The sequence below is a fragment of the Bipolaris oryzae genome (genome assembly GCF_000523455.1).
Source record: "Bipolaris oryzae ATCC 44560 unplaced genomic scaffold scaffold_7, whole genome shotgun sequence".
NCBI lineage: Eukaryota > Fungi > Ascomycota > Dothideomycetes > Pleosporales > Pleosporaceae > Bipolaris > Bipolaris oryzae.
The window spans coordinates 251,958-263,983 of NW_006911283.1; the positions used below are offsets into that span (position 1 = coordinate 251,958).

At 53.9% G+C, this 12,026-nt stretch overlaps 8 protein-coding genes across 8 annotated transcripts; 4 read left to right on the top strand and 4 right to left on the bottom strand.

Moving 5' to 3' along the window:
• Positions 1 to 1,320: 1,320 nt before the first annotated feature.
• Positions 1,321 to 1,982, top strand: COCMIDRAFT_1176 (uncharacterized protein; the record flags this gene model as incomplete). The annotated part of the gene is made up of 2 exons (XM_007685063.1): positions 1,321 to 1,593; positions 1,677 to 1,982. 2 exons carry the CDS (start codon positions 1,321 to 1,323, stop codon positions 1,980 to 1,982), a joined length of 579 nt encoding a protein of 192 aa, XP_007683253.1.
• Positions 1,983 to 2,463: 481 nt separating this feature from the next.
• On the top strand, positions 2,464 to 2,827 carry COCMIDRAFT_82553 (uncharacterized protein; the record flags this gene model as incomplete). Its single annotated transcript, XM_007685155.1, has 2 exons — positions 2,464 to 2,702; positions 2,731 to 2,827. 2 exons carry the CDS (start codon positions 2,464 to 2,466, stop codon positions 2,825 to 2,827), a joined length of 336 nt encoding a protein of 111 aa, XP_007683345.1.
• An 832-nt stretch (positions 2,828 to 3,659) lies between these two features.
• Positions 3,660 to 4,154, top strand: COCMIDRAFT_22316 (uncharacterized protein; the record flags this gene model as incomplete). Its single annotated transcript, XM_007685080.1, has 3 exons — positions 3,660 to 3,768; positions 3,868 to 3,980; positions 4,062 to 4,154. 3 exons carry the CDS (start codon positions 3,660 to 3,662, stop codon positions 4,152 to 4,154), a joined length of 315 nt encoding a protein of 104 aa, XP_007683270.1.
• Positions 4,155 to 4,587: 433 nt separating this feature from the next.
• COCMIDRAFT_82720 (uncharacterized protein) lies at positions 4,588 to 6,012 on the bottom strand (the record flags this gene model as incomplete). The annotated part of the gene is made up of 1 exon (XM_007685156.1): positions 4,588 to 6,012. The coding sequence occupies one exon, from the start codon at positions 6,010 to 6,012 to the stop codon at positions 4,588 to 4,590; it is 1,425 nt and encodes a 474-aa protein (XP_007683346.1).
• A 757-nt stretch (positions 6,013 to 6,769) lies between these two features.
• COCMIDRAFT_50414 (uncharacterized protein) lies at positions 6,770 to 7,093 on the bottom strand (the record flags this gene model as incomplete). Its single annotated transcript, XM_007685157.1, has 1 exon — positions 6,770 to 7,093. A coding segment is annotated over one exon (324 nt), but the record flags the coding sequence as incomplete, so codon positions are not given.
• Positions 7,094 to 8,022: 929 nt separating this feature from the next.
• Positions 8,023 to 10,702, top strand: COCMIDRAFT_82776 (uncharacterized protein; the record flags this gene model as incomplete). The annotated part of the gene is made up of 6 exons (XM_007685158.1): positions 8,023 to 8,226; positions 8,280 to 8,318; positions 8,372 to 8,404; positions 8,458 to 8,575; positions 8,626 to 8,633; positions 8,687 to 10,702. The coding sequence occupies 6 exons, from the start codon at positions 8,023 to 8,025 to the stop codon at positions 10,700 to 10,702; spliced, it is 2,418 nt and encodes an 805-aa protein (XP_007683348.1).
• A 445-nt stretch (positions 10,703 to 11,147) lies between these two features.
• On the bottom strand, positions 11,148 to 11,309 carry COCMIDRAFT_82764 (uncharacterized protein; the record flags this gene model as incomplete). The annotated part of the gene is made up of 1 exon (XM_007685159.1): positions 11,148 to 11,309. One exon carries the CDS (start codon positions 11,307 to 11,309, stop codon positions 11,148 to 11,150), a length of 162 nt encoding a protein of 53 aa, XP_007683349.1.
• A 40-nt stretch (positions 11,310 to 11,349) lies between these two features.
• COCMIDRAFT_22319 (uncharacterized protein) lies at positions 11,350 to 11,828 on the bottom strand (the record flags this gene model as incomplete). Its single annotated transcript, XM_007685081.1, has 3 exons — positions 11,350 to 11,374; positions 11,454 to 11,737; positions 11,826 to 11,828. 3 exons carry the CDS (start codon positions 11,826 to 11,828, stop codon positions 11,350 to 11,352), a joined length of 312 nt encoding a protein of 103 aa, XP_007683271.1.
• Positions 11,829 to 12,026: the final 198 nt, after the last annotated feature.

The window sequence follows — 12,026 nt, forward strand, 5'->3', positions numbered from 1 at the left end:
GTCAGTGTTCGTGTGCCCGTAGCCAAACAGCGCTGGCGCTGGCATTCTCGACTCCCATAGTACGCCTACAGTAAGTAAGTACACACACCCATACACCCACACACGCACGCACACACACCCACACACACACACAGCTGTGCAAGCAGAAGCGATGTGCGCCCGCAGGGACTGTGCCTTGGCCACGGATCCCTGGAGCGTCCCCCCTCAACCGCCATGGCAGTGCGTTAGCGTTGCACGCGCCCTGAAGTCGACGACGGAGAAGGGCTGCGGGATGCTTTTGCCGACCAACGCATCGTCGGGCTGGCAGCGTGCTAGGCTGCTAGCTGCTGTCGACATGCATTCCCCTGGCGACGATGTGCAAGTCGAGCCTCTGGAAGAGGAAAATAGCGGTCAGGGCGCGGGCAGCGTTGGTCACTTGCTCAGCCTCGCTGGCGTGCTAGCGCCGTGTGTCGCATAAGTCTTGTTTGATAATGCGCCGCTTGGGGCTTGTTCTCCTGGGCTGTGGGCGCGGCCTCCAAGGGAACCTGTGCACTGCGCTGCTGTGCTGATGGTGCAACCTGGAGCCGGCGGCTCTCGAGGCGATCGCCATGCTGGTCGTGCTGGGATCATGGCAGATGGGCGAGATGCTGCAACGGTGGATGCTGGGTGCTGGATGCTGGATGCTGGTCTGCTGGCTGCTCGCTGTCCACTCGTTGCCCGCTCCCAGCACACAGGCAGCGCCGTGTCCTGGGCCCCGGGCGGCGGGCGGCGGCGCTTCACCACTCTACTGTACACAGTACCACCATGACCATGACCATGACCATGACCAAGACCATGACCTCGCCGCCAGCAGCCCCAGAGCGGTCGCCCGGCCCATAGCGCTCGTTGGCCATGTCACCCTAGGCCGCTTCGGGCACAGGGGGCGCGTGGTGGCAAATGTCGTGCCCAATCAACGGCGTGGGCCCATAAAAGCTCGCCGCACGGCCCCCCGCCCATCTCGTCTGACCCAGCCCGTTCTTCTCCAGCCCTTTCGCTCTTCTTGCCTCCTCGCACTTGCTCTCTCGCACCTCCACTTCTCTCTCACACACACACACACACATCTACATCTTCTCAGCCTCGCATCGCAGCTTCCCCCCATAGTTAATACTGCTCACTCCCGCCCTCACCCTCGACCGGCTTTCTTACCTGCCTACCCAACCCACCCCTCGCAGACCCCCATTACCCGAGCCAAGCCTCCTTTGTCTCACTTTGTTGTGGTCGAGCTCCCTGGACCGCACATTACAGCCCCTCACCCAACAACAGACCGACCCATCATCGCCCATCCCCCCCTCCGTCATCATCATGTCGCAGTTCTTCAACTACGGTGCGCAGCAGCACCACCCCCAGCACCTCAACGCCCACTCGCACAACCACCACAGCGGCCGCTCACGAAGGGCCCCCCGCATCTCGGCCCAGCAGCACAACAAGCAGTTCCGCCAAGTCCGCACCCCCAAGGAGTTCAACGTCGAGCCCCCTACCCTCATCGCATACAAGCGCGACTTCGAGGCCGCAAGGTCGTTTGACATTGAGGACGACGAGATGTTCTGCCCCTTCCACCTGCTTACCGAGGATGATGTAAGTCGCTTACCTCACGACATTTGCCACCCATCCCCTGTCGTCGAATCCGCCCCAACAAGGCGCTGACACTCGATGAACAGCTGCAGTCCATCCACTCGTCGGGCTCAGATCGCTCTTCGCTTTCCAGCGGATCGCCTGAGCAGTCTCCTCTGCAGCACCAGCTGCAGCCTACCCCTTCGTTTGTCCTGTCCTCGGCCCCGAACCCATACACTCCCATCGCCTTCCAGCAAAACAACTCGCAAACCAAGCTACACCAGCCACTAGCCCAGCGCACCCGCAATGCCATCCCCATTGTCGACCCGTCCACACGCACTGTTGCCAGCCCCCCGCCAAGCGTCTCTCCCAACCGACAGATGCAGCAACAGTTCATGTCGCGACGCTGGTAGAGTAGAGTCTTGCTGGCACGAGACCAATTCATCTGTTCGGTTAGCATTGCAGCTCCTTCCCCTCCTCCTTTGTTGCCGGGCTAGTGGCTACCTGGATCCTTAACTTGCTCTCTTCTCGATATCCCCGGAGCCTCCATCCTCTTTACACGATCGATTCTCCTTGTATAAACAACGATATCTTCTTCGACATCTTGGACTTACCACTAAACCGGCCACGGCGTTGCAGTTGTAGTACACAAACATGAATTTCCGGATAGAGAGTATTGGTCTCTTGCTTTCAAGCGCTAACGCATTCACGGCGGTCTGCACATCTTTGGTGTTTTTCTATTTCTGGGTCACATTTCTCGGTTATTCTTATACCTTTCAAAAACTTTGAAAACCTTTGGTTACAGGCGTAGGTGTTCTATAGCGTTGTTGCTGTCGGACACTGTTGTCGCCCGGCTGCCATTATCATGGCGCCCTACAAAGGGGTAGATTTCCTATGTACGGTTGGTCTCTGGGGTTTTCAAGCGGTGTCGGTATATACCATTGTTGGCGCGATCTTGCGAAGCGGCGGTGTCAAAGCGTGTTGTGGGTCATCGGTTTCTTGGGTGCATTAACATCTGTACGACGCTGGGATGATTCTACGCAGTCATTGGCGCAGGGTCGTTTTCGTTGGTCTCTTCTCCTTTTTTTATATTTCCATTGTATGAGGATTTATACGACGCCCTCGATTGGGCGGTTTCGATCTCTTCTTCGATCTTTCTAGTATCATTTCTTCCTCGGGAGCTCTATTCTCCTCATACATTACACGCCTCGTTTCTTCGAGGGCAGTGAATCCTAGGAATGGAAACGCAACTTGTTAACACATCAAAAACAAAAGTGTCAATTCGTGCTGCATCGTGATGGGACTTGAGCGAGTGAATGGCTACTACGTGGCTCACTGAAGTGGGCGGCGGACACGACATAGCTCAGACCCGCCTACTACTCTACTGTGGATAGAGAGACTGCTGCGCCCCTCAATCAGCTCAGCCATGTAAATTGGCGCCCCCCCCCCCCCCCCCCCCCACCCCCCCCCCCCCCCCGCCCCCCCTCCCCCCACCATCGCCAGAAGCTCATCCATGCTGCGGCTACCCCGTGGAGATGGACCGCATGCGCCAAGTTCAACACATCCAGGCGCAAGGGGGAAGCTGTGCCGACCGTGGTTCTTCTGCCACATTCACAAGCGGGGTGAGGGATCACCTGTGCAGCATCTGCAGCCACAGAAGCACCAACGGAGGCTTCACATCCAGACCTCCGTTGGTGCTTTCACAAGCGCAAAAGCAAAAAGAAACATCCTGACTAATAAGCGTCCTGCTGTTGGGGGTTACTGGCCGCCGGGCGAATCGTCGTAATGGTGATTGCCGGCCGTGCAGCTATGACGTTATGACGTCTTCCCAAATGCTAGCTCTCCACTAACCGAGGAACCTATGTTTCCTCGAGCAACCATCCTTTCTTCTTGAGCATACTACTTTCCAAGTTTGCAGCCTTTGTCTGTACTCTTTTTCTTTTTGATATAAAACGCATCCATTCTTCTTTCCATTCAAGCTCTCCATTGAACTCAAACAACTGAATCTTGACGCGTCAAGCTAGATCATCGAAACCCCTCAACAAACTACCATTACTCCTCTATTTTCGCTCTCAACAACCAAACTAGCCATGTCTGCTATCCGTGCCTTTGCGACCCGTCGCACTCCATTTGTCTTTGCCCAGCGCGCAGCTTTCTCGCAGTCAACAGTCCGCGCCGCGGGCAAGGAGTCCGCCCTCCGTACGTCCGCACCATCTTCGTCAGTCCACTGTCAATAAAGCAGAGTACCTGTCGTCCAATGGAAACGAGAATGGCAAAACATAGCTAACGAATCTCCAGACAGCGAAAACCGCGCTGAAGAGGTTGAGAAGAAGAAGCAGGAGCAACTGAAGAACCAAAAGGAGGGCAAGGCAAACTGGGAGGAGCAACTTGCTAGTGACAGCGAGAGCGCCGTATGTTCACCCTGGAATCAAGTCACGCATTGTAATATACCAATGTGGTAATATCAGGGCGCTGGCTAACAAAAATCACAGATCAAGGCAGACCGATCTGAGACAGGCAAGGACACCCAGCAGCAGATCAAGGAGCTCCAAGAAGAGGCCAAGAAGGTCAAGCCTGGTCACTAGGTGAAGATTTGAACAGAGTATGGGCGATTAGGGATATTGAGGATATGACGCCTACGGTGAGGCCTTGGACAGAGGTCAAATAAGGGCCCAGTAGCACAGCCTGGGATGTGAGCTCTGGGCAGGAAAACGGCGACACTCAAAATATTATGGGCTATCTTGTAATGTTTCAATAACATGATTCGCATTCACATTTGTCTCTGTATACCGTTGATGCATTTTTTTGTTTAGAGGCAAGCTCCTGTTTCCCAAAGTCCAATAGCACCTGATGTCAGACCATCACATGTGACATGGCTCTACATTCCCACAACAATTCACAGACTTTGCCTAAGAATCGTTTAGAATTTCAATTTCATACATATTCAACTTTCCAAAAAAAAAAGACGCATCTTCAACCCAACAAAATAACCTAGTATATACACACAAACAAACTTACTTACTTACCCTCCCCTCTCCCCCCCATCTCCCTCACCCTCCTCTCCTCCACCTTGACATCCTCGACCAAAAACTCGTCCTCGCGTCTACTCCACCTCTCCAGCCCGCCCATCCTCTCCATCCTCTCCCTCGCACTCACGCCATCGTCCTTGGTCTTGGCCTCCAAATCCGCCCCGTTACTCACCAACACCCCGTAAGCATTAACCCAGCACCGCTCCACCGCCCTGTGCACAGGCGTCCACCCATTGGGCTCCGCGTGGTTCACGTCTGCCCCGTAGTCCAGCAGCAAGAGTGCAATGTGCGGGTTGGACGCGTAGGACAAGGGCGATTTACCGTGTATGTCGGTGTCGTTTGGGGGTGCGGATTTGGCGAGGAGGAGTTTGGTGGCTGGGAGGTTGTGGTGGAGGGCGGCGAGGTGGAGGGGGGTGCGGAGTGCGGAGTCGCGGGGGGTGATGTCGATGTCTGGGTGGTTGAGCAGGAGGAGGGCGGGGTCGCCGTGGTGTTTGTCGCGGGGGGCCATGTGGTGGGGGCGTTGGAGGGCGATGTGGAGGGGGGTGGAGTTGGTTAAGGGGTTGGGAGCGTTGATGTGGGCGCCGTGGGAGAGGAGGGCGGGGACGATGGTTGGAGAGGGTGCTTTGCATGCGATTTCTAAGGGGCTTTGGCCTTTGGTGTCGTGGATGTTGATTTCGTTGATTGAGTCTGGGGCTGCGAGGATTCGGTCTGCGACGCGGTGCATGCTGGTCATGGCTGCGAAGTGTAGTGCTGTTGCCTTTGTGCGGTCGAAACGGTGACCGGTGGGTGCTGCGCCGCGGTCGAGCAGGTACAGTGCTGCTTCTTCTTGGTTTGCTGTCATTGCTACCATCAAAGGCGCATGTCCTCGGTTGTTTCTGGCTTCGATGTCCAGTTTGCCTTTTTCCGCAATGTCCAGGTTGAGGAGGTACTCGAGTACTAGTCTACGACCGTTGGCAGCAGCGATGTGGAGTGCTGAGCGGCCATCGATGTCGACAGCGAATGGATCGGCACCTCGTGAGACCAAAAATTTAAGTAGCCCTGGTCCCAATCGACAAGCCATGAGAAAAGGTGTCTCACCATAGTTGTCCTTGGCGTTGATATCAGCCCCTTTCCGCAGTAGCTCGTCTAGCAGGTCAGGCACTTTGTACGCAGCATGGATGAGCGTACAACCGTCATCAGAACGGTCTTCGTTGACATCCGATATCGAGTCTATCATTCGAAGTGCTAAATCCTCGGCCAATCCGTTTTCCCAACGTCCAAATCTACGCAGTACGTAGCCGAAGACAGTGCTGGCTGCGTCCTCGCCTTCCATAAGCCTGCACTTGCCTGTCGCAAGCAACATATCAACGATCGAAGTATCCTTTTTCTCATCGGTAGACAGTTTAACTACAGCAAAGTGCAGCGGTGTAAGCATAAGGATGTCAGCGTTCTTGGAGGGCCGAGCCGGATCAGCACCGGAATCGAGAAGGAGACGCAAAAGGTCTTTGTTGTGACGGCCTACGGCGACATGGAGTGGCGTATCCCCATCGAAGACAGCTGTATTTGGATCAACATCCAGTCTGAGCAGCTCAGCTACTATGCCAAGTTCTCCATCATACAGTGCAGATTGCAACAGTTTGAGCGTTGCCATTGGTTTGACGAGCTCTCCGCCTTGGTCGAGCACCCATCCTATCCAGCCCCATTCCTCTAGCGGAGCATCATGGGTGTTGATATGTGGGAACATTAATGAGACAGTTTTTACCAGAGGCCTCATTCCAGCGACGGATTTTGTTGCGGCGATTTGGAGTGCTACACTATCCTTTGGGTAGTCTGGCCCACCGATCGCCTCGAGCAATGTCTTTGTAGTGTTGAGACGGCCTCTCTGAAGAGAGGCATCGATTAGAGTCACCTCGTCATTTAAGGTGACTGAAAGATCCGCTTCGTGTTGTATCAGTGTTTTGAGAACTTTGTTGTATCCTAAGATTGCTGCCCATACGGCCGGGGTAGACTTTCTCGGTTCAGTGCTCAGCGCGTTGACGTCTGCACCTTTTTCAATCAACAACTCCACCATCCCCAAATGGCCTGAGGTGCTGGCAATTGATAGAGCGGCTAGCGGTGTTAGACAGACCTACTAGTAGTTCAGAATAGTTTATGGACCTACTCAGATTCTCTTCATCTCGATCTTCAAGTCTGCTACCCTCTTCTATCAAGTATCTTGCAGTTTCTACATGTCCACAGCTCGCAGCCCACGCCAACGCAGTGCCGCCATTCCCACTGCGTGCATGGAGATCTGCACCCTTTGCAAGAAGTAGTTTGACAACCGTCGTGTGTCCGTTTTCTGCTGCAAGAACAAGAGCAGTTTTTCCCCTTTTGCATCTCCTGTCGATATCCAATCCCTTGTCGATAAGGAAATCAACAGCATGAACCATGCCCTTAGCAGCCGCCCAATGCAAGGCGGTCATGTTGGCAGGCCCTGTAGTAACCTGTACATCGGCACCATGGTCAAGTAGCAGCTGAATGAGGCGAGGCGCATGTTCTGATGCCTTGACTGCGTGGAATATTGGAAGTGCATCAAGGACTGGGTTGTTCACATCGATGCCCCTTTCCAGCAGGAGCTGCACAATGTCAGCGTGGCGCCTGGAAATGGCGATAACCAGTGGTGTGGCTCCATCGTCTGTTTGGCGTTCAACATCCACACCGGCGTCTAGCATAGTCTTCACTGTCTCGATATCCCCGTATGCAACCGCATCATAGAGTTTGTCATAGTCTGGAAATAGCTGCCGAAATGATTCAGGTGTACGTGGACGTCGTTCCAACTCAACTTCGGCCTCGGCTTCCATGGTAGGCGGTGCTGGAGATTGATATCCCAATTCAGGCACTTCGCTTCCGTGCTGGTCATGCTCCATGATGGCTGTACGAGAGAAAGTCACGATGCAACGCGTCGGCGTCGCATCGAAAGGAAGTTATTCCCACCGACATGTCCGCTAGGCAACAACATCGCCAGCCCTGCCATGCCATTGAGATCAGCTGGGGATTGGTCTGTCATTGTTGCCGGGCGTAAGCGCTGGTCACTTCAGCTGAAAAGCTGCCCCTCATGCTTGCGGCCCCCCTTCACTGCATCATCTGCACATCAAGTGGGGCAGTTGTGGCGCAATCAACCTAACGGTGCGTTGGGCAGCGAAGCCTCACCAGATGTGGGTATTGTGAAACTGGGATTGCTTGCGTGAAAACCATTCACACCGTCTTTAGCAACCTGCGCGCCAGTTTTTTGTTCTTTTTGGAATCACAGGGTGGGTCGCCGTGACTTGTGGCGTCATCCCAGCACCGCCTTATCCGTGTGACGGCGTGGCGCATAAGTGGTCAGCACTTTCCAATTGTCACTCGACTGATCTCCAGGTTCTTCTTCCTCCTACACCTACCGTTTCCCTTTGTCATTCTAGCAAAAATGGGTGTCTCATCCAAATACTTGCTGCTCGTCGCCCTTGCGATCCTGGTGCTGCTACCAACCAGTGTCGATGCCTTTGGCGCCGGCAATATCGCTTCTATCTCTAAAATTGAGGGGAAAAACTGGCGCCATGGAGATATCGAGGATATGCTTGCGACCGTTGCTTGCTTGAGGGGACACAAGTGGAAGAGTCAAATGATCAAGGTCGGAGCAAGCCCGCATGTCACACACGTTGCAGATACTGACATTTGGCGCAGCGTGTGTACTTTGGTAACTGGTTACGCGATTACTCACAGGTAAGTTGGCAAGGTTACGAAAATAAAATAAAAGGACGTGCTAACTCCTGCAGGCTGTTGATGTTGGTACATTGGCCAAAGTCCAGGTGCGCCCAAAAAGTATAGTTGTAATACATGATAGTATGTTGACAGCAACTAGGGAGAGACTATCCGTGTTCTAGTTTGGGTTCTGTCCTTCATGTCCTTCGGTTATGCGACTGGAGAATTTGAGGTCACAGCCGAGAGATTAGGCGTCTACAGGCCCGAAGAACACATCGGTAAGCGAAGCCAGCCCAAGTCACAAGTATACATGCTAACAACGAGACAGACAATCCTGTAAGCTTATACAAGACACAACCAAGTTCTTACTGATTCTAAGATTGTCATAGAAAGACTATGCTGATAACGAGGATGCTCGTAAATATGACCCACGTCTTCGTGGCCCGGTATCAGAAATTGAGCTTGACGTTGATCCTGAGACGGGCATGAAAAATTACATTGCTAACGAGCGGGGTAACTGGGCAACATCTTCGGGATACGTTAAATATTCGTTTGCGCGAGCCATCCACTTTGGTCGTTTGTACACCCACGGTCCTGAGGGTCAGCGAGGACGAGACGAAGACCTGGCAGAAGCGCTTCGTTGTCTTGGCCAGGGACTACACTGCCTCGAGGATTACGGCGCCCATACAAACTACACGGAGCTGGTATTGCGAGAACTTGGATACACCAACATATTCCCTCATACTGGTGTACAGACTGCCATCAACCTCAACGGAAAGCACACCTACCCGCTGGTCACAGGCACGTTTGGTGGCGTCGATTTCTTCCACTCTGTTCTAGGAGAAGCAAACGACCACATCACCCAGACCGAGATCGATGAGGTCAACACTGCCCTTGTGGATGCAGTTTCGTCCAATGGTAAGAGATCCGGGGGTCCTGGAGGATCTGACCCATGCGGTGGCCTGATTGATGCTCTGAACATGGTCCCAGGCACTGGCGACCTTGTCAACCAGGCAAGGAGTCTGCAGGCCTCATCAGATGAACAAGCTGCAGAGAATTTCCGCTCCGGGTTTGGCGACTACAGCTCCTCCAGAGCCGGGCCTGAACAGTTTGATGCCCCGCCCGGCTCTGTTGGTGGACCGCCAGGACCAGATATTCCAGGAACCAACACGGACCCTGCAACTATCATCCCCAAGATCTACCCTATTCTAGTTTTTAGGGATAATGTTGTTCGCAGCATCTCGAACATCATTTCTAAGATTCCTGGACTCGAGAAGCTGATCGAGACCATCACCGAGCGCGTCACTATCTTCGTGTTGTCGCTGCTTGCCCCTTTTATCCTCCCGATCATCAAGACGGCATCAGGCCAGCTGAAGAGTGGCTCTTCGGCCGTCATTGACTCGGCAGCCAAGCACCAGTTTGAGGTCTGGACGGATCCTACCTCGACCAACCCTACGCACAGCATGCTGTCCAAGGACCATTTCTCCAACATTCTCAACCCGCCTGCCGGTCAGGTTGCAGTAGCAATCCTGCAATACGTCGCCCCTCGCGTCATCTACGCATGGGACCACCCAGACGTCCCAGTCGACCAAGTCTTGGACGACGTAGTCCGCGTATTCCACCACCCTGCTCTCCGGGATCCCCACTGTGAGGTCCACAACAATATGTTCGAGGTAGTCAAGAACTGGGCGCACAACTACCACGGAAAGGACCTCAACGACGTTCTCTCTTCGGAGTCGGTAAAAGCAGGCCACAACCATAGCGGTACTCATGACCACTCGCACGGCCATTCCCACGGCGCAGCAGGCATGGCCAGCTTCCAAGGCCATAGCAGCAGTGGCCATTCGAGCAAACCCTCCGGCGGCTCCAGCAACCTCTTCGGCTCTCTAGGCGGCATGGTTCCCGGTCCCCTCGGCGGCATGCTCAGCAGCCTAGGCGGCAGCAGCACCGGCCAGTCCCGCGAATTCGGCGACGAAGGCCCTGCCTCTCCCACCACATTCTCCTACCGTCCCCCTCCCTCGCCCCAGCCTTCGCCTCAATGGTCCAACTTCCACCCTTACCAGTCATCCTACGCAGGTGAAGCGTACCAGCCCCCTGCCGAATACAACAACGCCACCCCAGTAGGCGGCTACGGATGGTCCCACGGCCAGTACTCGGGTGGTCACGGCCAGGAACCGAGTTATGCGGTGCCAACGAGTTATCAGCAGGGCTATGAGAATTATGGGGCTGCTCCAGGGGGATACCAGGGTCAGCCGCCGCCGCCGATGCACCACCAGCCGCCACCACAGCAGGACAGTTATGGGGGTTATGGCCAGGGCGGGGCGTATAATTCGTATGATCAGGGTCAGTCCGGGGGTCGCAGTGGAAGGCAGTGGGGTGGTGGCGGTGGCAATTCGGCTTGGTAGGTAGGCGTCTTTGTATCGATACCCCAGGAGTTGTAAGTACAAGCGCAGGTGGAAAGCCTCGAAGGGCTCTCCGAAACGAGTTTCCGTTGGGTTAGGTAGAGCCCTGCTCATCTTACCCATACATAATCACGAATAATGATGAATATACGTACTTTGATTTCAAGATATACCTGTGAAAACGGAACTCAGCATGCACAATACATTTTTTCTTTTTACAAAACACACAGCGATTCTTGAAGTTTGGCAATTAGAGCAGAGATTTCTTTATTTCATTTCTTCGTCGTGGTTTCGTGTCTCCTGTTCAACCATCATCCCGAACCGTTCATCTTGTTAAATACATGCGTTGAAGAATTTCCCTTTCCAGGCACCAAAAGTTTATGTTTTTTTTGCCCAAGCCAGAATTATATATATATATATATGATGACTGCGACGGAGCCCCGGGCAATCATGCTAGTCGCGTTGTATGAACTTCCTTTTGTGTGTGTGTGATCCAAACCGGAAAGCGGGCGGCGGAGAAGAAGAAGAAGAAGAAGAAGAAGGTATATTTTGGTTCTGGGAGGGTGGGGGGGTATTGATACAAAAAAAGGTTGTTACAAGTGGAATTCATGCGAAGCCACTCGCTATGCTACACAAGAGTCTCTTTCCATTTACTCGTTGATCTTGGCCAGGAGCCTGCAAAGTCCCCAGTTAGCTCTGTGTCCCCTCATCTTCCTTGAACATGTTCAACAAGAGCACAGAAAAAAAAACTTACTCATGGTCCCTGAACAAGCTCAATTCCTCCTCGCCAACCTTGATCGGGCTGCCTCCAAACTGTGGGATCAAGACCTTGTCGCCGGGCTGCACGCTGGGGGTGACGCGCTTTCCGTCCTTGTCGAAGGCGCCGGGGCCGACGGCAATGACTTTTGCTTCGTTGAGGTCCTTGACGGCCGTCTCGGGGAGGAAGATACCGGTTGCGGTCTTGGCTTCGGGCTTGATGCGCTGCACGAGGATGCGGTCGAGGAGGGGCGCAATGCTGCGGATAGACTTGATGGTGGACTGTCGAGAGAGCAATGCATGTTAGCACAAAAAAACTGATTCTTGTAGTAGGTGGTGCGGGCAGGTAGTATAGGTGACCGGGGCTTACCATTTTGGCGGGTTGGAAGCAAGGTGAGTGGTAATTGGATATCACGGGAAGCTTGGAATGGTGGGTTGGATAGCGGGGAGAAAGAGGAATTGAGGTTCGTTTGGGATGTTTGTAGAGAATGGAGGATGTTGTGCTTTGCCTTTCCAGAAAATTCCATGTCCGTGCACCGTAGTACCTCGGAATCACCTGCGGAACACATCC